Source organism: Choristoneura fumiferana, chromosome 25 (genome assembly GCF_025370935.1).
Source record: "Choristoneura fumiferana chromosome 25, NRCan_CFum_1, whole genome shotgun sequence".
Classification (NCBI taxonomy): Eukaryota; Metazoa; Arthropoda; class Insecta; order Lepidoptera; family Tortricidae; genus Choristoneura; species Choristoneura fumiferana.
The window spans coordinates 8,287,677-8,314,161 of NC_133496.1; the positions used below are offsets into that span (position 1 = coordinate 8,287,677).

At 36.2% G+C, this 26,485-nt stretch overlaps 1 protein-coding gene across 1 annotated transcript; it reads left to right on the forward strand.

The window, feature by feature from the left end:
• The first annotated feature begins 4,610 nt into the window (after window positions 1–4,610).
• LOC141442549 (lateral signaling target protein 2 homolog) lies at window positions 4,611–26,485 on the forward strand. Its single transcript, XM_074107568.1, has 3 exons — window positions 4,611–4,832; window positions 24,921–25,061; window positions 26,453–26,485. Exons 1-3 carry the CDS (start codon window positions 4,770–4,772, stop codon window positions 26,483–26,485), a joined length of 237 nt encoding a protein of 78 aa, XP_073963669.1. The 5' UTR covers window positions 4,611–4,769.

A 26,485-nucleotide genomic window follows, 5' to 3' on the forward strand; every position in this document is an offset into this window, starting at 1 on the left:
AAAGCTCATCGCGTTTGAGTTCGAAACGCGTCAGTGTAGTGTGGTGGTGGTGATAGATGGGTTTGTGTGATTTGTGTGTGTTCTTACAGTGTGGAGGTGGAGGAACTGCATGAACACGCATATTTTGCATAAGCTTAGCTATCGTAAGGTCGCGGGGTGAGCAGGAAATTATTTTAGTTCATCGTTAAAAGCCATTTCCGAGACCCCTGATAGGTGGTATAAAAAAAATAAATTTCTATGATTTGTCAATATTCTTAAGTACCTACGCCACACCAATGAGGGCTATCGTTTTTTGTCTCACTAATGGCGCACTGTAGCGTGAGTTTTTAAGTATGGCTTTCAAAGTCTGTTATTACGGGCGTGAAAACAAAGTTTAGATTAAATCATATTTAATACACCTTAAAACCGTGCCATAAAATATCGAGCATGCCACAGTGTTGCATAGTCCCCGTTTTGTTCGGAAAAAAGGGGGGACAAAGGTTTCCGAAAGACAAAACTGTCTCAACACAGCATTCATTGCCCCATACGCATATTGCTATAATAATTTCAGATATTGCAAAAATATTCACAAATTTATTCTTATTATAAATAAACCCGCGTAGCTCACCCAAAAACTATGAGATTTGACATTTCGGAGACCTCACGCTACACTAGCGCCTCTAGTGGCGAATTCATACGCGATAGCCCTCATTTTGACCATATTTCCTCCCCCCCCCCTATCACTAGTAAGTATTGCTATCAGTGATTGCTATGAACTGAGGCTATGAAAATAGCTATTCCCCCCTCCCCCCCTAAATGTGTGACGTACTTTACTGATAACCCGTTATGAGCTTCAATAATTAGTAACAAATACTAATTATGAATAATAATTATTTATGATGTAAAATTATATGAAAAACGTTTACCCTTCCGGACTTCTAATATAATACAGGACTTAAAAACTTATGCGAGTTTTGGTGCACCCTTCCCCTTCTGCTACCTCCATACTCAATGATAGTTTGATATTACGTCCGCTCCATGCATGGTTCATTCGGGTTCATTAATTCCATATCTGTCTGTTTTGCCATTTCGGGAATTTGGTAGTTCACCTACTCGACAAGAGATGGCGCCATAAGGACTCCGAATCTTCTCCCAAGAAATCATTTTATTTTAATTATTTTTTCCTAATAGCCATAGTAACGTCCGTGTGATCCATGTGTAATTTCATCATATATTGCTTTTTGCTCATTTCACAAGAAGTACATTTTTTTTTATTCGACTGGATGGAAAACGAGCAAGTGGGTCTCCTGATGGTAAGAGATCACCACTGCCCATAGGCACTCGCAACACCAGGGGGATTGCAGATGCGTTGCCAACCTAGAGGCCTAAGATGGGATACCTCAAGTGCCAGTAATTTCACCGGCTGTCTTACTCTCCACGCCGAAACACAACAGTGCAAGCACTGCTGCTTCACGGCAGGATTATCGAGCAAGATGGTGGTAGCAATCCGGGCGGACCTTGCACAAGGTCCTACCACCTGCAAACATATAAATGTTTAATAAAATTAAGTGATGACTAAAACTGTCCAGATGCGTTCTGCGTCTTTCAACATAATAGGTAATATTACTTAATCGTTTTACGGCTTGAGACATCATTTCGAATAAAGTCGGGTAAGTCCTAAAATGTAATTAAAATAATTACACCAAATCGGACAACTATTTAAGACGCTTTTATACATAAATATTATGCAATGAATACCTAATCGAAACCTTCATCAAACGGCATTAGTGACAAGTTGCGCTGTGTTGCTAGCCATGAAATAAACAACTGTAGGCTACTACAAATTTAAAATTCGAAGTTCGTATCGTGCCGTCTCGCAGACGCTAATATTATTCAATACGAGAGTGAGCGGGATGATACGGTACGAACTTCGATTTTAGAAATTTTGTAGTAGCCCTTCTGCATCGGGAACGAATGTAATAATAAAAGATTTGGTTTGTTCTCTTCCTTCATTCATTCATATCATTCACTTACCTATCTATTCACAAAGAGTATATAATCACTACGTTTTAAGAGTCGGAACTCTCATACAAAAACAATACCACGATTGTAGTATGAATTCAGTGTCTTTTTGTGCCAATATCAAGAAACGAACTGCACAGACTAAACAGGGCCGAAAAAGTCACATTGACAAGTAGTGTTGTTAGGAACTGTCGATATTATCGATATTGTAACAGCATAGTGTTGTGCTTTTTTATCGATATATTGTCAAAAAACGGCACGTAGTGGTGCGCTTTTTATTAATTAAATGATCGAATTAAAGAAAAAAAAGTTTTTTTCTTAATAATAATTTATTTTCATGTCATGGATCTGTTTTTCTTTACATAGGTAAATACAGTTTCACGTTACATTGTATTGTATTGTAGTATTGTATTGTCCGTTTTGCACTGCACAGCACTTGTGGAAGGCTGTGCATGTAAATATTCCACACTGGCAACTCAAAGCTGAACCTGAAAAAAGTTAAATTTAGCCAGTAGCTTACACTAACTAATGCAAGATAAAATAAAATTGGTACGCACAATCCATTTTTGTCATATTGCAGGTCAATGACCTATGTTTACCTAGACAACTTTCTTACAATTCTTGCCTTATTGTCAAATATGTCTTTACTTGTCAAATGAATGAAATGAAATGTAAGGTGATCTTGGAAGTTGACAATACATAATTTTGTATACCTCTGATAAACAATCTACTTGCCATGCCAAATGTAATGTAATTAATTCTGTAGTTTTTACCCGATTCTGGTGAAGCCCAAAAGGAGGATTATATTTTGACCTGTATGTTTCATATCCATTTCTATCTCCTCTAACTACTAAGCAGCTCAACCTATTTTTAACCCCTAACGCAAAAAGAGGAGTGTTATTACATGAAGTGTACCATAAACACAGACAATACAGAAAAAATGGTCAAGTGCGAGTTGGACTCGTACATGAAAGGTTCCGTAAACAGTTCAATAAAAGTTTTTCTGAAAATTCATCTAATATAAGTTTTTTTTTTGCTGACTGTACTATATGCCCCTGGTTACCAAAGTACTCGTCAAGACGACAAACGAGTCCAAACTCGATGCAGTTGTGTTGTTTATCACAGTGTTCAACTCTAAAATTCTAAATTATGCTATAAGGTATAGATTTTTATCAGTGATAGCTTACCTGTTGTATTGTCAGTTTTACACTGCGCACCACTTGTAGAAGGCTGTGCATGTAAATATTCCACACTGGGCAACTCCAAAGCTGAACCTGAAACAAAGTTTAATTTAGCCAGAAGCTTCCACTAACTTATACAGGTGAAATATAATTAGTGTGTATAGCCAATTTTTCTGTCTATTACTAATGCTCTGACCGGCAACTATACTATACACTCAAAATACCTAGCATTATTATTGATGACGAAGCAAATTAATTTATAACATATATTGTATGTAAAAAAAATATGTGCATGTGTATTGATGGTATTTATTAGGGTTATGGTTTATGGGGGCGACTGAAAAACAGCGCCTGTTAGCCAAGGGACTTTGTTCTGCAAGGTGCAGGCATAAGCTGAGTCGCTTTCCCTTTTGATAGTTTGATTGTACTTATTATTTGTTATGTACCTATGTAGAATTTGTAAACAAACTATTAAATCAATATCTTTTATTATTTTATTATTATTATTATAAGATGCAGTAAGTCAAGTTGCAATAGAGATAAATTGAAAATAAAATAAAGTGTTTACCTTGGCTGTTCTTGCCATCTTTAGGGGAACCCTTCAAGAATTTCTTCAGAAAGAGGTGGCATGGGAAGTCCCAATTTTGGTATGGCTTTCTTCTTCAGCCGGGTTTTCGATTTTGTGAAATCTCGTTGCCAACTACTTTCACCTACTGCTTACAACTGAAATAAAATTTAATTGTCGTGATACTATATAATACGAATTGACGTCGGCCAGCCAAATATAACCTCAACACCTATTATCAGATTTATCAGTAACTTTACTTACACATGTTCACTTAGAGGAAATCTAGCAAAGAACATTTTGTTTTCACAATGTTTTTCTTGAATACCACAAATTTCGCATCTCCTCATGTTGAATGGTTTCTTAGTAAAGGACAGCCGTGAAAATTACGGTAAAAACTAGAGTCCTGTCTCGAATAAATGCACTTTAGTAAAAGAAAAGTTAATGCGGAGGAGAAATAATCTCAAACTCAACGCTATTAACAAAACAAAACACCAAAATACACGAAAATACAAACACAAAATCTCGCGAAGGCGTCCGTTCCCACGCAGCAGATGAAGGTTTGTGGGTTGCCATATAAAATTGAAAAATAGAACTAAAATTTTTTCATTTACTTAAATAAAAAAGGATATCCAGTCAGAATTATTTTTATATTGTATTATTTATCTTAGTAATATTTTTTCCGCTTATTTTTTTTTTTTTTCAAAGCTTAAAATGTGAAGAATTGCAAATATTATAATTTAAGTGAAATCTTCTAAACACAGATCATTTCATAAATATGGCAACCAATAAGTTATTTTGGAGAGGTTGGTACAAAAAAGACACTAGCTCCATACATTAGATTGTCTATTCAGTCTGCATGAGTGAGTGAACGCGAACGCGAATCGTGTGGAAACATGTCTGCCGTTTATGTTGTTTGACGTAAATATTGGCAAAAATTAAAGTTGTGGTCACGTTCGCGTTGTGATTTTTGGTGCTATAAACGTTTTATTATGTGTGTGGTTGTGTGGTGATCTGTTCTTATGCGGCTGCTGTACAAAACTGGACCCATGGAGTCTCTCAGAAAATGGTTCTACAAACCAAAGGTATGTCAAAACAAATTGTCCATCCTAATTTATGTAGTGTGTCGCAATTAACTTAAACACGTTCTTTTTGGAGCACTTGGGCATGAGAACGCTGTTATTGTAGTTATTTTTGTTGTTATCTGTTCGTTGTTGTTAATAAATCCTAATGTTTCGTCTTTGTTTTCATAGATGGGTATGATTCAGACGTTGTTTCTCTTCAATTTTGCTTCTATGTACCATTGTTTCGCATGTTAGTGGGTACAAGACTTATTTCACTTCCTGCTGAGCCGCGTGAAGTATTAATATAACTTTAATATTTGTTTTAAACTTCGGTTGAAGAGCCTTACGTCATGTGTTGGAAGTGGTACGATTTCGCTGTCTGGTTTACCCTTTTGTCGGTCGTAGACAGGTATTATGCGTACGGCTAGAATAAATTAACAATCTTGTTTACTCACACTGATCATTTTGTATTTGTTATCATTTTATATGCTAAACTTGTTTGGTCATTTTCCTACTGCTTTTTGTGTTGAGACTATCAGTGCTGTATCTATGTAGCAAATAAAAAGTATCATGTAGCGAATAAAAATATAAAATGTTAGTAATTTTTTTACTAGTTGCCACCTGTGACTTGGTTTGTCAAGGACTTCCCCTCTTATAGTACTTTTCCGATAGGATGGGTAGGTGACACATGCCATTAAGCAATTAAAGGGTTGTGACAATGTATTGTTTTTTTTTTGTAGTTTTTGCTTGCGGCTTCATCTGCATACCAAGTGTTTTTGCTTGTCTATCGGAATCTCACAAAACATGCGGTCTTCTTTGGCACTATATCAAAACTAATAATGGTAAAAAAAATAACAAAAACCGTTATAACAAAATTGAATAACAAAGTAACAGGTCAAAATATCAAACAACACAAAACACTCAATACAAAGATGCATTTAAAGACCTTCGCTCTCCTACTAATTGACAGATGATGCGAGTCAAACGATTTGACAAGATTGTGGAATCAATTCAGTCGATAAGTAAAGTCAAGCTCTATTGAAATAGTTCCGTTCTACGCTATGAAGGTTGGCGAGATTAAAATTTCTCTTTTTAGTTTTAAAACATAATAATATATTTTTAAGTGATTTTTATTTATTATTACAGTCTTTTAAGCTATAGTGATTTTTTTTTGTTCTTTCGGGATTCAAGTATATTTTTTTATAAATTATTGGCCTGAATAAACGCAAGTGTCACTGTACCCATCCTATCCGAAAGTACTATAGGACAAAGTACAAATGATTATTTAGACTTTGAATGACAAACAGTATCTTGTCATCCCACCATTTTATTTTGATGAAACTGCTGCACAAGTTGAAGTAACCAAGACGAGACAGCCTATATGTTACTTCAGGCGTTTTTTTTTTTATAGCCTTTAGATGTCCCATTTCTCGGTATAGGCTTAATTTATCTGTAATAATCTGTATATAAATGCTATGAAAATAATTTCACTATTTTTAAGATTATTGCCACCAAATAGACAGAAAAAACCAGGTAGTTATTCTCTAATATGTTTGATCCTTTCTGCGATTAATGACTCTTTGGGTTATTTTGCTTTAGTACCTCTAGTCTAGATGGTTTATAAAACTTGTAATAAGAATACCAAATACATACCTGAAAAACATATAGATTATAATAACATGAATAACATGAATTCTACAGCCAATTAAATGGAAACATTCTAATTTAGGTTTTGTATTAAATGAAAATATGCATGCAAATCGCTAACAATAATTGAAAAACACTGATAGTGTTATATTGCGTATCTGGGAAATTATGCAAATTTTTAATTTTTACTCGAAATGATTTGAAATGAAACAAAATATGAAGACAATCATTCCCTGTAAAAGTCCATTGTAGTGGAGATATGCAGTATTTACATCTGATAGATCAGCTGGTTTGCAATATCTGCGACTGTATTACTTTCTGCAATTCAGGCTAAATTTAAGTCTATCTTTTTCTATTTTTCTGTAAGATTCATAATATTTGAGTGAAAAGAGACTAAATTGCAGGATTTATTACTTCCCGCATTTGGTTTCCTTTAGTGGGTGAAATATGTCTGCTATAGATACCTTCATAGTATTTAAAGTACATACAAAATAGTTGTGGTCTAGTCTTATCATCAAATAGACATTATGTTGCCTATAGATATATTATCAATATTGGTTAATAAGTACGCAATTCAGAACCAGATAAGTAACCAGATGCATTTCAATGCCCGGTTTTATTACTCTTGTAATTACCTTGTAGTAAAAGGGTATGTGGTATACATTTATTAATTTTAATGTACAAACAACCCGTCCATGGTAGTCAAGTGTCCTATGGCCTCTCAAGCAGAGCGCTGTGAATTCTACCCTGGGCTCACCCTACAGTTTTTCTGAATTTACCTGTGAAATTTCATTTGAAATTTACCATGAGCTTTGATGATGATGGAAAACATCATAAATAAACCTGTGAAATTCAATGGCATGCATGAAGTTCCCAATCCGGGCTGGGCCCGCATGGGAACTAGGGCCCCCAGATGTCTTATTTTCAGAGGAGCCCGTGCCTTGCAGTAGGACATAATACAGGCAGATGTGATGTCATCATGACTATTGGTCCAGTCACTTACAAAAATATACAGAAAATGTTTAGAAAACCACTGTTTGTGTAAGTAAAATAATAAGTAGATCACACAGTCTCGTCTAGTCTTGGCTGGCTTGGATCCTCGATCTAAATTTAGTTTGTTGCATTAAACAATATGGCTTCTGTTCATAATTGGAAGTAATCTGGGATTCCCAGCAGTCAATTCATGGATTGACCTTTTCTTAATTGATCCTGCTTGGGTCGTCAGATTGATGCATTTTAACACCAGCTGTTTTAGGTCAGTAGTTCTATTTGGTTTTGACCGTGGACAACTTTGATTTCATTATTATTGGCAGGGACCATAAGGTCAAAAAGAAACTGTAACCATCCATTCAAAAATAAACTAATCAAAATCAAATGCTTTCTGTTAATTTCATTTGATTTTATTATATCATATTTGTACAATAAAGAGTTTGAGAATTTAATGATAATAAAGAATTTGTAAAATACAAAACATATAGGTAATGTTCTTTAATAAAATATATTTTTTGGGTTCTGTACTTAATAAGTTTTTGGTAAAAAAAACATTTATAATACAAGGTTTTATTGCTGATTCCTTTTTGTCGACTTTACTTGCATTGTCACCAAACTGTATTTGCATATCAAATTTCAAGTAGATGGCATTAACCGTTAAAGAGTTCCGTCCTGCAGAGACGATCCTGGCCGAACTACCAGGATGTAACTACCAGATTATTGTACTGCCACGCAATTTACGTAATTATGCCAAATTTCAAGTCAATCCGACTAATTTGACTTGCAAGATTTGACTACTTATAGACAGACAGATAGACAATGGGACAGGTGAAACTAAATAAAAGCTTGTAAAAAAGAAAAGGGAACCCTCATAGGATCACTTTGTTGTCCGTCTGTTCATTCAAGAGCCTTATCCTCAGATATGCGTGGAGGCATCAAGCAGTGAAAATAATTAGAAAAGAGGCAGTGAAAAAATTAAACTTCTAACACTGCAATCAAAAGATAGTCTTTCAAAAAGGTTGTATAGGTTAGGTCAAGGTATTTCCGGTAGTCCCATAAACTAGAAATTTTGTATGAAGGTCATATAGCACAACCTATAAAAGAATCTGTTTTTTTTACGTGTGTTTGTCGATAGCAGTAAACATTTAATATGGCCCTGCATTGTGTACAATTTGCATAGGAAAAGGGCTCTGCTAACACTGGATATTCATAGATATCTACAAAATAATTTGTCCAGTTTTTTTATTTGCAGTAGATCACAGACCTCATTTTAGCTTTTGCAGACTACTGATGGTCTGCAGACCATTGCTTCGGAATTGGAACTACTGATTTAGGTTGACATTATTATAGAAGAATATGGATGGATTGGTAATGGAAAACATTTTATAGGAATTTCTGTGAGGTGTAGGTATTATTATTTGCATATTTTGTTTAAAATAAAAATATGTTGTACTTAATGCATTCTGAAATTAAGTGCACCCGTAATTTGATTAATTGATATTTATCTGCTGATAAAGTTATCTAGGTACTTATTTTAAAATAAGATATTATTAGTGCTAGTGCTACTCATCATGTTATTCTATCTACTAATGATCATTAGCACACAAATGAAACACCCATGCGCTCAATCTCATTAATTTCCCATTAAGTCTTCATTATCCTACAGTTAATTTAGTTGTTATATTTGTTTTAGATTTTTGTGTTTGTTTTTAATCCCACAGGTAACAACTTTCAGTACTTGCAAAACTCAAAAAAGATTACAGCAAATCAGATCAGCGCGTACGATTGCCCCCCCCGCCCCGTGCACCACTCAGCCCCCCCATGATACCTTATTTTGTACTACGCATTTAACGGTCACCTCATACATTTACGTGCCTGGGGCTGTGCACGATTTTACCTATACAAGCCATTGTGTTTGAACAATGAGCATAAGAATCATATTTTAATGCAATATTTGTTACAGTAACAATACCTATAACAATAAACTGTTAGATGAGAATCACATAATCACAATCAGCTAAGATAGTGATATCAGTGAATCATGCTCAAAGTTGCTTAGTAGGTATATTTCCATTACAACATCATTCATTCAACAGTAATTAGTATCAAATGAGGTACAAGTTACAAGATTGACGAGTTTAAATATTGCGCTATTACCACTATTACTTGTACTATTATTTATTCTGTGTATATTGAATTGACTGTACTTTTATATTAAGCCCGAGTTGCACCATGTTGCTAAACCAACAAATACAAGTTATTTAATTAGCATTTTGTTTACAAGTACCGTTAAATCCCTTGGCTTAATATTAGCTATCGATAGTGACTCACGGCGTGACGAGCATTTTCTTTGTTTATTTTACATAGACAATAAGATTTTTCTTTGTAACTATGGTGATGATCGTGACTCGATGTAGAGGCTCAGAAATAAGACAATAAGATTTTTCTTTGTAACTATGATGATGATCGTAACTCGATGTAGAGGCTCAGAAATATACTATTTATTCTTATCATTATCATTATTATTGCACGACCGAGACACTCGTCGCACACGTGGGCTTTTACACTAACTCTTACTAAGTTGATTTAGTATGCATATTTTCCACACATCATGAGAAAATTGTGCAAGTAGCATTAAATGACATTGCTTCGCTCGATCGCTCACATATAACTCTTTAGCCTGGCGACACCGCAATGAATGTAATTGCACAAGTTTTATCTCATGTTGAAACGGCTTATGAAGATAACATTACTGGACGGCGTCACTCAGTCTTGAATGCAAACAATGTTTGCCAAACATTCACAATTGTCGCATTTACGTCCATCTTTCGAGCGTTATCTTCCCCGCTTCCGCGTTCTTCTCTTATCTTGTACCACAGATTATTTATTTACTAATCACTTGGTCCGACTCACTTTGCTTAAGTATAAATTAGTAAGAATAAATTTTCTGGACTTAGGTACTCTGATTTGTTGTATGTTTTTGTTACATTGCTCATTGTTTATGTCAGTTTTTTTATGTGTTGTGTAATTACGTTATTAGATAAATATTGTGGCATGGTTATTTTATAGGCAGTAGATGTAATAAGTGTTGGTTTAAGCAGATTTGATGAGCTTGTTTGCTTTATAAAGACGGTGTTTGTTTTTAACATTCAACGAGTTGCGGTATCTGTGTAAATTTGTGGTCTTTGTTCAGTTTGGGAGTTGTTATTGGTAGTTATTGTTCCTTATGACGATTAGTTTAACGGTTATTTATTTAAGTAGGTAACTATTTTGCATGGTCCCGTAGATTTGATATTCTTTTTACTGTAAAGCCATCAACAGAAATAGGGGAAGAGGCAGGGTTCGAAAATATCCGATATTTATTATAAATATCAAAATATCGGATATTTATGATATATATCAAAAGTTTGATAAGTATATATCTATATGGTATGAAAGCCATGTTATTATAACATGTAAAATAAATAAAGTAAAATTGTTTCTATACTTTATCGATTAAGGTGCTTTGGGGTAATTCCACGTGGATTTTTGATGAGTTGACATTATATTTAAAGTCTTAGGATATTTCTGTCGTTTCCACTAATCGATCTTATATACTATATAAAAAAGTTTCTCAAATATGATCGATTTATGGAAATATTGGTATTCAAAAACTAGTGATATTTTTTTTGCACAGGGGCTATTTCGGAATATAGCGGGGTTATTCTGTGTGTTATTGAAAGGTGGACTTTATTATAATTTGGCTCAAGGTTCATATTTCTTTTTAGGCTGAAATTACCCCATTCATTTTTATTTTTTATTTCGTTAACCCCACAAACACAAACACAATGTGGTTCTCAAAATTTGCCGCAAAGGAATATTAAATCTACATACATTATAGAACAAAGCTGGATTAGTTACACCATTTATAACTCGAGAACAGCTGGACAGATTATTATGATCTTTGATGTGTGGATTGTAGAGTTTGTCTCCGCCCCGAATAGCAGAATAGGGGGAGAGGAGCGAAGCCGCGGGAATATACTAGTAAGTATATAAAATAATTAGAAATGCCATGTCACTTTTATATTTTGAACTAGCTTTTACCCGCGGCTACGCTCGCGTGAACCTTAAACATTTCAATGAAGCAAGCAATCAAGCAAGCATGCTAGCAAGCATTTAAGCAATCATTTAAGCTAGCTTGCAAGCAAGTATGCAAGCAAGCAAGCATGCAAGCAAACATTTAAGCAAGCTTGCAAGTGAGCATGCTTCGCTCGCGTGAACCATAATCATTTCAAAGAAGCAAGTATGCAAGCAACTAAATAAACTTCATGCTACATCGTTTTGATAGCCGAAGTATCAGGTACGCTACCCTGTTCGACACACTGGGGATCTCTTTAATGTTGTTAGAGAGGGATCTATTAACAAGGAACCCTACGCCACCCTGTGATGTTTGATCATCCTCGCGGAAGTACAGAAGGTGGCCCGAGTCTAAGATGATGGTGCCCTCTCGCTCTCTATGTATTTCACTTAACTCCTGAATATGCCACCTTATGTTCTCCAGCTCCACTTCCAACTGCGCTGGAAGAGTCTTAAAAGTCCGTCCGTTCTACGTAGCCAGGGTCAGTTTACTTAGGTAGCCTTGGATCGACCGGGATTCTTAGCATCCTCTGCCCCACCGTTACCATGAACGCTACTATGGCAAGGAATAGTGGGGCGACCGGGAACTGGGGGCCATCTCTTTGCCGTGCGCTTCATTCTGGTAGGGGTTTGCCCATAATCCCCACACTGGGCATGCGAGTTGGCGATCGTAGGGCACAGTTTATTGCACCGCCGATGCTGCAGCCCATCCGGGGCCCGGGGACTTAACTGTGCCGATTTTGGCTGCGCTATGCCGCAATCAGCCAGCTGCCAGAGCCCAGTCTGTCAGACGGCAGGGTGCACCACGGGCAGGTAAGGTTGGCTTGGGGTCCATAGATGGAGGTTGGCCCCCTTACACCACAAATAAAAAAATGTAAATCTTGAAAAGTTGAAAGTTTGAATACCTCAGACAATTACCATACTAAAGTAAGCTGGGGTTATTTCGGGAATCACTTCACTGGAATAACCCCTAAAGGGGTAATTCGGGAAAAAAATTTAAACTATAGCTAGGCCTTTTAGACTGACACAGTCATTCGCAAAAAACGATTATTTGTCATAACATTAATAGTTCAATCTTGTAACTTATCAGGTTTTAGAGTTAGCGGTGTTGGGGTTATTTCGTATTTAACTTTTTGGCACGAAAATGCACTCGACCCAAAAAAATATATATTGCACGTCCAACCGATGTCAGCGCCTCGCATCATCTGGAGAGACGCGAGGAGCGGTAAATGGGGCGTCTATTTAAGTGCTGCCAGTGGTTAAACATCAACACGTTTAGGAGAAATTTTAAATAAATGGAATAACCCCGTTTACAGAATTACCCCAAAGCACCTTACTTTCTTTGTAAAAAATAATAGAATAACACAACAAAAACTTACTCTTTCGGTATATATTTTTTTTAAACAGATATATATATCCTCGAACCCTGTTCCGGGTCGACAAATACGGGGTCAAACAAGAGATAATCGTCATCATCATCATATCAGCCGTAGGATGTCCACTGTTGGACTAGTAGGGAGAGCTATGCCTCCCCCATCAGCAGTAAAAGATATTATAATAAATATCGGATATTTTCGAACCCTGATCCGGAATGCTACTGAACACTAATACTATTTGCTTGTAATTTGTTATGCAATTGGGCCCTGATAGATAATTTCACGCGCTTATGGTAATTACAATTTGGTTTTAATTATCAGGTCTTATATTTTACATTCTGGGTCGACAGTTGCATGTCTTATTTTAACCTCACCTCCGCTATTGACAATTACTTCTCTCATGCACTCGTGCTAATGTAATAATGAGGTTAACTTTGTTTGTGCTAGGATTTAGGGATTAATGGGCTATTTACACGAGGCTAGTAATGTGCCAATAGCTTTACATAGCTTTGAGTTACATCTGATGGTCTTACCAATCGAGCACCGTAATGTAACACTGTGTACTAGCGCGAGCGACTTTAGTGGCCTCGTGTAAACGGTCTATAATATTCAGAACTATTGAAACGATTTTGAACACTCTTTTACTAATAATTATAAAACAAATCTATCTCTGGAAGGTGCTAAGTTCCCGCGGAAACGCAGACGATGTTGTCGCTATCAGAAGATTTAAGTATAATTTGCCAAATTGCACATAATTTCCATAATTTTAGCAATCGATTCTTGAATATCCTCGATGGCAATTAAATCACCATTTCGGACATTGATGTCACCCTGCGCTCCTCTGGCGCGCCGCCGGCCGCATCTTGCCTTCTCGCTCGTCGCTTTCACTTTTTTTGTCGCTTTCCCAATAGGTGGCAAGCGAAACTCGGCCGTTATGCCAAATGTTTTGCGAATGTTGCCAGGCGAATACCGGCTTGAACTTGTGCTTTGTTTTATTTATTTTTTTCGTTTAATGTTTGTTAATGGTTCTAAATGGCTGTTAGCCACAACTTTAATGTATTTTGCACGCCCTGGCTCAGCCTTGAGGTTGTATTACTTCCTCAGAAACATCACCATTATGTTTATTTTGAGTCAGATATACTTAATGCTAAGTGCTACTACTCTGATGGCTGTATTCTAACTGCATATCGTAAATGCAACTGCCGATTGCCCACCGTGCTCGGTATGGAGAATCGCTCCTAGCGTGCTGTTGCAATGCAATCCTGTACCGGTAGATGTATACTCTAAGCACTTCCATGTTAAAAGTGTATGAGGACAATCACTTACTCATTAGTGCATTGCTTTACATATAAGTCTACCTATTTACATTACAAACGGTAAAGGTCCTAGATAATTAATTAGAAATAATTAACACAAAACGCATACACCGGAGAAGTAATTCAATGGTGTGTGTAAAGTTCCCAATCCGCATTGGGCCCGCGTGGGAACTATGGCCCAAGCCCTCTCATTCGGAGAGGTGGCCTTTGCCCAGCAGTGGGACGTAATTATATTATAGGCTGGGATGTATATGTAATCTGCCCCACAGTAAATAATGAATGTGCAAATAATTTTTCAATTTCAATTTCAATTTCAATTAAAAAACCATAAAGAGCATCGAAGTACCTATCACAGACATCTATCATTTAGCAAATTGAGTCAAGATCATTTTTAGGGTTCCGTAGCCAAAATGGCAAAAACGGAACCCTTATAGTTTCGCCATGTCTGTCTGTCTGTCCGTCCGCGGTTTTGCTCAGGGACTATCAATGCTAGAAAGCTGTAATTTTTCATGAATATATATGTAAACTATGCCGACAAAATGGTGCAATCAAAAAATAAAAAATTTTTTTTTTTAGATTACCTCCCATAGACGTAGTAGGGGTGTTTTTTTTCTCATCCAACCTTCTTCGTTGGATAGGTCTTTTAAAACCATTAGGGGGTTGCTAAAACGATTTTTCGATTCAGTGATTTGTTTGCAAAATATTCAACTTTAAAGTTCAAAGTTGTAATGACAATTTTGAAATTCGAGCGTCCCCCCCCTCTAAAATCTAAACCGATGGGTGGAAATTTAAAAAAAAAAACAGGTGGATGTAAGTGTATCAAACTTACAAGGAAAACTATAACAGTTATTTTTTCTTGAGAATTATTAGTAATTTAAGAGTAAATAGCAGCCTAAGGTATAACAATATACCTAAACTTGGAATATTCCGTACAAAATACGAAACCCTTAGAAATATATTACTTAATTTTTTCGTAATGGCTACGGAACTCTATTTCGGGCGTGTCCGACACTCTCTTGGCCGGTTTTAATTATGAGGTTGTAAATTACGTCTCATAAAGTTAATTTCCTACATAGTGTTAGGAAACTAGCTATATAGTACCTTAATCAACGTTTAATGATAATGAGATAAAGCCTTACTGTTGGTTGACAGTTATAATGTAATCAGCGATTCGTAACATGAACATTATGTCATAGTTTTCTCAGAAAATCGTATTTCTCTTGGGGGAAACGCCAATACCTATCTACAGTCGTAGCCAATCAAAGTCAAAATTTCTTTAAACAATACGCTATTTGACTATTTTGTATGCTTTATAAATTTTAAGCTACCTTTACAAATAACAAAGTTATAAAGGTTTGAAATTCAAGATTAGACAGAGAGAGACATACTGGCATGTGACGTCACACGCCAGTACCGCCATACTTGCTGCATAGAGAAAAGCGTTTGAGAAAAAGACAGGTATATAGATTTTTCAAAAAATCACTAAATACAATTTTCAACCGATTTAAATTTTCTCTTCGCTAAACACTATCTGTATATCTATATATCCGCAAAATCAGGAGTAGTCAACTACCGTATTAATGAAAAAGTAGTATTTTCCATCTTAAGAAACACGAAATACACGAATCTTATATCACGATTAATTTCATATCTGTATACAATATGCATACGTTCTACTAATAATTTAACTAGTTGCTAAAAGTACAGAAATAATATTAACTAACTAGCTTTTGCCCGCGGCTCCGCCCGCGTGGTATTCGGTTATCGCGCGCTGTTCCCTCGGGAACTGTGCATTTTTCCGGGATAAAAAGTAGCCTAGGTCACTTTCGGGACCATAAACTATCACTATGCCAAAAATGACGTCGATCCGTAGGTCCGTTACGGCGTGAAAGATGGACAAACATACACACAAACACACACATAATATTAAAGTATGGATTGAATTGAATTGGTCATCCTCATCCTACATAGGTAATCATTGCATCAATTTGACAAGTTTTTTTTTATCAAATAGCTGGCAAACGAGCATGAGAGTCCCCTGATGGTAAGCAATCACCGCCACCCATGGGCACCTACAGCATAATTAGGACTGTGGGTGCTTTGCCGGCCTAAAGGGGAGGGAGATAGAGGAGGGCAGAAGGGGGGGGAGGGGAGCTGGGCCTCCGGATCTCCCGCTCACCGTACGAAACGCAGTAGCAAAACTACTATTTCACGCCAGTATTCTGTGGGAGTGTGGTACTAACCCCGGGTTAGGTTGAGCCGGCCCATTAATACTGCTGCCAGCATGTGGTTGCAGTAAGGCTCTACCACGTGTAAAATAATTGTCATGGAAATAATATTGTAATCAATTTTTTAAGTTATTTTTGAAACTTATTTTTTGAACATCATTTGCAAAATTAACTTTTAGGTTAGCCAGGCGTAGGGTGACGGTAATTTTAGGCCAATTTTATATTTCGAATTAAACACACGGTCCACACACATCACAAAACTCGTTTGTTTTATTGATTTTGTAACTATAAGTACAAGCGACTGCGAAATAAGAAAAATGTAATCGTGGATGGACCTTTTATGTCTAGATATTATGTGACATTCTACGTCTATTTTATTAGGATAGTTTTATTATTAATCAATAATACTAACGTCACGTCTGTCTACCATAAACCCCACAGACTTATTTTATGAGCTTTCCTTGCCTACTTTTATTTCAGTCGTGGGTTCTAGGTCAATGCTGTTATGTTATGATTATCCACCGGTCCATTAGTTAGTGTGAACATATTTTGTAAGGTCACTGTTTGTTTTGGGGCGTCCAGTTAATGTACTTAGCTGTCGTCCAAAATAGGGTTTGTCTTCCCCAATACACCCAATACGTATATTTGACCGTACCGTATTTGACGTTAGGAAATACTCACCGGAAAGGAAATAATTACCTTCTCACTTTAACATATAACCGCGTCCTTTAGGTGGCTGATGTTGGCCCAACATGTAAAGCAGGCTTATCCGGTTGGTAACTCCAGACCCTATACCTACGAAGTGCTTAATTCGAACTTCGTATCTTGCCGTCCCGCTAACGTTAATATTATTTAACGCGAGAGTGAGAGGGACGGAACGATACGAACATCTGTTTTTGAATCTCGTAGTAGCCCTCCTGCTCTTGGGTCGGGGCAGGTACCTATATATTTGTATGAAATATACGTATGTACGAATGTTTGCTTTTGAGTTTTCGATGTTTAATATGTTTTTGAGCATGTATTTGTCTCTATTAGTATGTTTATTTGTTGGCATTATTTAGCCTGTAGTACTGGTCAATTGACAAGAGCTGTCACGAATGGATTTAATGAGTAAATTAAGGTATCTGTGTGTTACCTATTTGAATATACAAACTCTCCTACAAAAATGTCTAAGTGACGTTAATTACTTTCGTTCAATCCTTTCGTGCCAGAGGGCCTACTCCGAAGTTTGAAATTGGAAGTTCGTATCGTACCGTCCCTCTCGCTCTCGTATTAAATAGTAAAAGTGTCGGAGGGACCGAACGACACGAACTTCGATTTCGAATTTCGTATTAGCCCTATAGCTCTTGTGGACCTGTACGATCAGCCAAATATGTGGTCTACCACCCTAAAGTTGATAATCGTTTGCATGTCATAAAACAATAATGCAAATAGACGTGTCTGTCAACTTGAAAGTTCGACTTTATCGACATATTCATTTGATAGGAACTTGTTTAAAAAATTATAGACCACTTATTTGGTCGATGGTACAAGCTGTGCTTATTTCAGGTCTAGACTAGATTAATATAGGTATCAATTATCCTATAGTGCTTTATTTTATTTTATTCTGCAACAGCTCTGTATCACAGGATTGGGATTCAATGGAAAAAGCGATTTCCATTTTCCTACTTATCGCGCCAGCAGGGCTACTACGAAACTCCAAACTCGAAGTTCGTGTCGTGTGGTCCCTCTGACACTTATACTGTTTAATACGAGAGCGAGGGACCGCACGACGCGAACTTCGAGTTTCGAGTTTCGTAGTAGCCCTGCAGTTTATTTATAAATATATTCGCGGTATGAAAGAAGCTACCTCTTGCTTTAGTTGGCCTCATTCTTTTCAGCCTTGAAAATTCAATAGATCCATTGTCTAGTATTCTGTGGGGGGAAATACTGTGGTATAATGCACTGTACGAGACATTTTTGTTGTTATTTAATATCCATAATTATATTATGATATAGATGACTTGTGATGTCATTGTTTTGTGATATTTAACAGGCGGATCGACGATTTAAATCAAGACTTTATTGTCATCAAGCTACCACTGCGGAACCTTGTCGTAGTTAGTTAGTTAGTTGTTATTGTTGACGCTCCCATTGCGGCAAGGTCGTGGACTAGGTGCCAAGGGGCAGGGGCACGGCGAGCATTTTATTTATTTATTACTTAATTAACTTGCGGACCCGGCAGACGTTATCCTGCCGCAAATCAATTAACTGTAAAAAAAATTAACCTTAAATCTAATTCTTACTTCTCTTGTAAATATTGCCTGGAAGAGATCGCTCTGAAGCGATAAGGTCGCCTATTGCTTACCTTGGAAAATCTCTATATAGCTACGTTTTCTGTACTGCTTAGTGCTTACTGACTATTTCTCGAAAAGTTGTCCATTTTGAACTTTTTCAGTTGTCCACTTATTTAAAAAAATAAAATTTTCCTGACGCTATTTCACCACAAAAAATAAGTACTTAATATTGTTTTTAAATATATACAAAACCTTGTGGTAAAAGTGATAAAAGTCAGATAATGTTTGTTGTTGGATCCAATAGAAAGTTTTGATGTAGGTAGTTACAAAATTACGATTTTTCCTCACAAGATTTCGTGACGTTTTCCTGACGTCAAGAAATTTTGGATATTTTATGTAGTTTATGTTTTATCGTCTCGTCCTTAGGGTTTAATAATTTCTTGACAAAACTGTTTTCTTGTCAATTTCATGTCGGGACAACTTTTTGAGAAATACTCTACTATGTGTTGGTGTTCAATAAAGAGTTATTGTATTGTATTAGATTTTTAGTAGCTTTACAATAAATAGATAACTAGGTAATTGAGTTTGCTAATAGGTGACCCCACAGTCACAGTTCAATATTATCATGCAACATCCGTGGATCATTGTGTTTAGTTAAAGAACGAATACAAAGTATGTCAATTAAATAGTCGAGTCAACTATAATTATGATATTTATTAAGATACTAGCTTTTGCTCACGGCTTCGCCCGCGTGGAATCCGGTTGTCGCGCCCGGCGCCGCGCGCCATTTGCATTTTCCCGGGAAAAAAAGTAGCCTAAGTCACTCTCTGGCCCATAAACTATCTCTATGCCAAAAACCACGTCGATCCCTCGCTCCGTTTCGACGTGAAAGATGGACAAACATACACACAAACATACAAACACACACACTTTCGCATTTGGGTATTTCTCCACTAATTTGAAAATTTGAACAGTCCCCTGCCAACTTTCTCTTCAGATTATGATGAATTGAACAGTAAAAATGGTTTTACACCGAAACTACAGTGTTGTGTAGACCTATACAAATGTATGCGCAAATGTCAATCTTATCGATTATTTTTATATTAATCATAATCACGCAATACTCTTGGGACAATGTTTGATAGAAAATGTTAATAAAATGGCATGCATATTAATTGAAATAATACTTTATTATCATCAATGGCGTAATCATCTCTTTAAGTTCAATAGAGATATCATGCTAAATTTTAACACATGGCTAATATTATCTGATACTTATCAAATTCTGGGTTGGGGACATGTCAGGGGTTTTTTACTGTTTTTGGGGTGTTTGAAAATTTTTAATTAAATAGGTAGTTTGTATTGTATTAATATTAGACAAGTTTAAAAATATGGTTGTTTTTAATCACAGAAACATTTTTCTTTGACATTTATCTCAACACGTTTTTCCAAAAAAAGCCAAGGACAACGATTTTCCAATTAGTGCAGAAATGCCCATTTATAATATTAGTATGGACTATTTAAATGTTTATTCCTTTGGTAAATTATCAATTGAAATGAAAGCAATAAATACAATGAAATTAATTTGAATGTTTAAAATGTGCTAACAGTAATAAATTAATGAATACAATATAATCAAGTAAGTGTAAATATACTAAGAATTATATGGCTCAGCTGTCAGCTGGCCTGAAAAAGGATTTTTTATATTTATTATTTAATGGTGATGTTATATAGTAAACTCGTTCGTAACACTTTACTTGGGAAACTGAGGGATTTCCTGTAGTAAACTAAGTTAAGGAAAGGTGGTATGGCATTGCTCGTTTTCCTTATTAAATGCTAGCTTTTGCGCGATACATCGGGCTATAAATATTAAGGCGAGTTCAGAACGATCATGCAAGTCGCTGTATCCTTCTGAGCCCTCGTATACTTTATAAAGGACTAATTCACACTTAGGATAACGGCCAAAGGAATATAAAGTACAAATTGTTCATTGAATAAAGAATTTTAAAAATTGTGAAATAATGCTCAAAATAACAAAGCTGGTGAACCACGTCTAGGTCTTAAGAACTACGTCTGTTAAAAAAGTTAGGACTCAGGAGGGTATAGGTACATGCTCGATTGGGCACTTAAAGTATGGCGTAGAGCAAGGCTGGCCAAACCCAGAGGGGCTACTACGAAATTTGATAATCGAAGTTCGTATCGTACCGTCCCTCTCACTCTCGTATTAAATAATATTAGCGTCAGCGGGACGGCAAGATACGAACTTCGAATTTTGCACTTCGGTAGTATAGGGCCAGGTCCGCGGGCCACAAATTAGCCCGCCAAGGCATTTGAATTAATCGGCCAGTTTGCCAATAGCCTAACTACTAAAATTAGGCTTTAGTAGTTAGGTTAGGTACCTACCGAACAACGGCTAAACTGATAGTGTCTTTTCCAACCTCGACATTGGCGGGATCATCAATAGTATCGATGGAGCTATACTTTCAAGAATTGAATTAATAATAGGTTAGGTACTTCTAAAAGTAGTGGTCAAGTTTCGCCTCAGACTTGGACAAATTTCCCTTTCTAGAAAAACTATTTGCCTACCCTTGGCGTGTGTGAACGTATCGTTAGTCAACCGAAGTACTAAGATAGTGCGAGAAGGGTGTGTTAGGTATGTCTTCGGGTACAACTCCCCGATAGTGTACACAACCTTTGCCGTACTTGTCATCACTGATGTCACGCAGACACTTTAGTTACGGACTTAAAAAAAGTCATAAATTAAGAAACTTTACACAATTTTACTGGGCATAGTTAAATATCTTCCTTCATTCATCTATTAAACAACAAGATTAAGGGGCTACTTCACCGTCCATTGATAAGTGTTAACTGACGGCTAAATGTGATGCCGTCTCCGTCTATTCGAACAAAACAAGTAGAGACGGCATCACATTTAACCGTCAGTTAACACTAATCAATGGATGGTGAAACGGCCCCTAATTCTTGCACTAGTGTCTTGGATAAATTAACTTAATTTGACCTGTTGAATGTTCCGTTAAAGTTAACGGAAATTAAAAATTCTATGATAGGAAATTGTATGAAATTGCCGGGCCAAATTATTAACACAACGCGGTTTAGTGATTGTTTATTGTATTTCTGTATCTTCTTTGTATCTCTTTTCGTATAGTCTTTGTTTATTATTTGGCATGTCAACGCCCATTTATGCTGAAATTTATTTTATGCTCGTCAATTCGCGGACTAGTTTCGCTTTATTAGTTGCCTATTATTGCTTCACGGTTGACACCTCTGCCGGAAAGCATTGTATACTTCATCGGCCACTAGCTACTGTTTCCCAAACAATCGGCTTCGTTCGTTTGACAACTAGGCTAATCGGGATTTTTTTGTATTAAAAAAAACCGTCGTCAATTCATTGTATAGTTTTAGATAATTCCCGTGGAACCTGTCCATCACAAGATGTTTGTTACTTGTCAGAAAGAAATATTAATTCGATTCTTAGGCCTTCATCATTTCTTCATTATTTTATTCATCATTCTTGTCATCGAGACTTTTACGTATTTCGATCTAATTTCGATAAACACTGTCGTCGTAAACGAATAGGTTCACTAAGGTAAGATTCTATAGTGGCCTTATCTAATTAGTTTTAAAGACTTTCACTGCTTTATCATTATCAGTTAGCCTTAGGCTCCGTATGATGCGTAGTTTAAGTGAGGCAGACAAAACTGCAATTATGGTATTAAATACTTAAGTTTCCTACGTTCGTAAAACGATAGGTTACTTATCCTAGTTTTAGCAAATTTTTTGCAGAAACCGAAAAAAATTAACAACCTAAAATCGCTGGAACCGAATTTTAAACTGAATGTTCGATTGGGCACTAGTGTTAAGTTTTAACCCTATAAGTTAAAAGTTCCATAATCTTAGTAACTACTTACATTAGATGGATCGACATAAAAACGATTCCTCGAATCTCAACGTTCAGTATAGTGTTTATTAGATCAATCGTATCAAGTTGGAGTTCACTGACCTAGTTATACCTTGTATATGTGTCTATTTTATTGTGACCTGTACTGTATTATGTTGCACGGTATGTTCCATAGGCACTACTAGAATGGGGGATGCCTATGTCCAACAGTGGGCATCCTACGGCTGATATGATGATGATGATGATGATGATGATTTCTAGAATATGTGACAATGACAAGGTGTTTAAGTGTGATAGATATGTATGATTATGTTATTATTATTATTTTTTGTATTTTCTTTTATTTAATTGTATACTGTAGTTTTTAAGTATTTTATTTGTAATTATTTTATGTTGAAAAATGACTTTCTGCCAAGTTTCTTGCGGCGCATTCTTCTTGGCAATGATGGTCTTTCCGAAAGCGCTGGTAGTTTAAAAAATGACGTGTAAAAGTGCCCATTGCGGCCTATTTACTGAATAAATGATTTTGATTTTTTTGTTCCAGACCGTTTCTCTCTTTTGTGAAAATCCTGCTTTTTGCGTATCTCAAACTGAAGCGAAGTAGAAAAATAAGAACCGGCCAAGAGCGTGTCGGACATGCCCAAAATAGGGTTCCGTAGCCATTACGAAAAAAATAAGTAATATTTTCTAAGGATTTCGTATTTTATACAAAACTTCTAATAATTCTCAAGCAAACTTAGCCGTTACAGTTTTCCTTGAAAGTTTGATATACTTACTACCATCCTGAAATTTTTCAAACATTTCCACCCACCGGTTTAGATTTTAGAGGGGGGGGGGGCTCGATTTAAGTGAAAATTTGCACTTTAAAGTTGAATATTTCGCAAACAAATCATTGAATCGAAAAATTTAGCGAACCCCTAATGGTTGTAAAAGACCTATCCAACGATACCCCACACTATAGGGTTGGATGAGAAAAGAAAAATCACCCCTACTTTACGTCTATGGGAGGTAACGTAAAAAAAAATTCCTTGATTTTTTTCTATTGTACCATTTTGTTGGCATAGTTTACATACATATTCATGCAAAACTACAGCTTTCTAGCATTGATAGTAGACTGAGCAAAGCCGCGGACGGACGGACAGACAAACAGACAGACATAGCGAAACTATAAGGGTTCCGTTTTTGCCATTTTGGCTCCGGAACCCTAAAAATCCTTTATGTCCTGTTGTATAAATATGTAGCTAGGAGTCATTCATAGATATAATAGAGACCCCTTTAATATCTATTCTATTGCTTCTTTTCTAATTTCTCGAATTTCAGTCAGATGCCGACTTTTTTAAATGGCATCTGTCAAAATATCACTGTATTGCTACAAAAATATAGCTCAAATTTTACTCCCAAGGTGTTATTTTCAAAAATCAGTCTCCTGTTGGAGATAAGTTCGTGTATTCGACAAACGCTTTTACAAAACCATCTTCATCCTACAGCGTGTTGTAGATTCGTTAGAATTAGAAAATAAACATATTTAAATTGGTATGTATTGGACATTCGGGCTCATCCTGACCTAGTTTCATATGACCATCATTTATAAAAGCAATTCCATAATGAATCACCGAATTCTTGGATCGAGCGAGTGAGAGGTTTAAAGTCATGGCCAAGACACGCGCGATTGATTTCATGTCTTTCACTGATTATGCCAACAATACCTAAACCTGACAAAGAGTTGTGTTCGCCACCTTCTGTTTCCTTGTTCATTTATGGTCATTATAGTTGTTTCTGTCTGTACGTGTTGTTTTGGCGTCTTTAAATAAATATGTTATGTCTCCGTCGTAAGAATAGACACAGGGTAGGGTTTTCCTATTTTCCTGTACAACTTTCAATCATAAAAAGTTTAACTCAAAAAAATCTCACTTGTATATTTCTACTAGAAATTATCTTCTTTGATAGTAGTGGTGTAAATCTGTACGTATTTGTTATAGAACCATTTGATTGCTAACTCATCGTAGAACGTTCTTACTGTACCTACATAATGATTTTTCTTTTCAGGTAATGTGATGTCAATGTGTCATTTTTTGTGAAAAGGTTCCACAGTTCATTGGTCTCATGGTATATTGCTCTCGGAGGAAATAGATAATACAATTTATAAATTACTGGTGCTTTTTTCTTATTTTCTAAAATATTCACAGTTTCTAAAAATGAATGCAAACTGATTGTATCTGAGGCTATTTATTTTTTCTTCAGAGGGACGACCGGTCGCTGCTCGCTCAGTTCTTCTTCGCGGACGATGCCCTCAACATGGTAGCTGCCGAATTGGACTCTTTCGATGGCCGGAAGGACCCTGAGCGGTGCTCTACCCTCGTCAACCAGCTGAGGCATGCTCAAGTAAGTATCTACAATTGTAATGCGATGGTATAACGACGAAACATTGGTAAACATCCAGTTCAATCAACTCCAGCTTGTTGGCATTCATTTCTCAGGCAAGAACAGCTCTAGGGTTCGCCTGCTCCACCTTATAAACTTAATTGACAACTTATTATCTTGCCTCCCTTATAATTCCATTATACCTCGAGTTTTTTTTGTCATAAATAATTTACATTTAAATTTTCTGCTTTCAAAAATACTTCAAAAAGGTTTGAATCTATAATAGTGAATGAAAAATAGTTTTCTCTTTGTACGAATCATGATTTCATTAATGATATTTATCTAGAATTTTGCTTATATCGCTTTAAAAAATACTTCTCATTTCGTTAAAAACCCATTCAATCTCGACTCGTCTTTGTATTACCTCGTGCGTGATCTAATATCAATGCACAATGCACATGCACATAGCGTGTCTGATCGCGCGTTCTGGCTACAGCTGCATTTTACGGGATTGTAAGATCTCAAGCCTGTTCAGTTCATGTTCATCTTTAGTTGTTTTATAGTACATTGTGCATTGAGAGGCGTAAGAAGGGGATTACTAACGAGTCTATTAGAAGGCCGACGCCGGATTTACTAAAAGTACTAAAACTGGTTTACCGGTTTACTGTTTTTTTTTGCTGTAATAAATTTAGATATCATGTCTATGTGATCGAAATACAACTGCACTTCTTTCATTTCAAGTTAGGATCTTATTCCCTACCGAGAATCAAGGATGTAACCATCTTTCGTACCTACCTAGGCAACCGGAGTATGTATGTGCCAGCAGACGTACCATTTTCGTCTTGGCTTTATTCTCAAGTCTGTTGTGTTATAAAAAATTATAAATAAAAAAAAAAAAACTGTTGTGTCGCGAGTCGTTTGATCGACATCCTTTGATAGCAGGTTAAATAAAAGGCTAATCATTACCGGGAACAATATTGTCCTCCTTAACATCTCTACGTTGTGTAATCTCATTACAAGCGTAACTAAGACAATTATGTTATTCCAGTACATTTTCCATGGCTCGTTTTACGCGTTATTATTGTAGACCCATAGCCGACCACAATCGGAGCGGCTACGAAACCAGTGAGAAAAACTTTAGCGATTAGTGTAATATGTATTTACGGCATTTGACATGTTTTGAATGCATATCCTCCATATCTTTAGTGATTGTAACGAAAGATAACACTTATCTTTCACTTATCTTTCGTTACAAAGAATAACTGTCTTTTGACTGCCAAACTTTTGACAGAGGAATCGTTTGAAAAAATGCATCATTTGGCAGTATTTTATTAGGTTGGTTCGATCATTTTCCCAAAATCGTTAATTCCTAGTAACACAATGTTAGCTCCTAATTTGTATTTTTTTTCTAGAATTTAAAACCTAATCGCATGGCTTATGTTTAG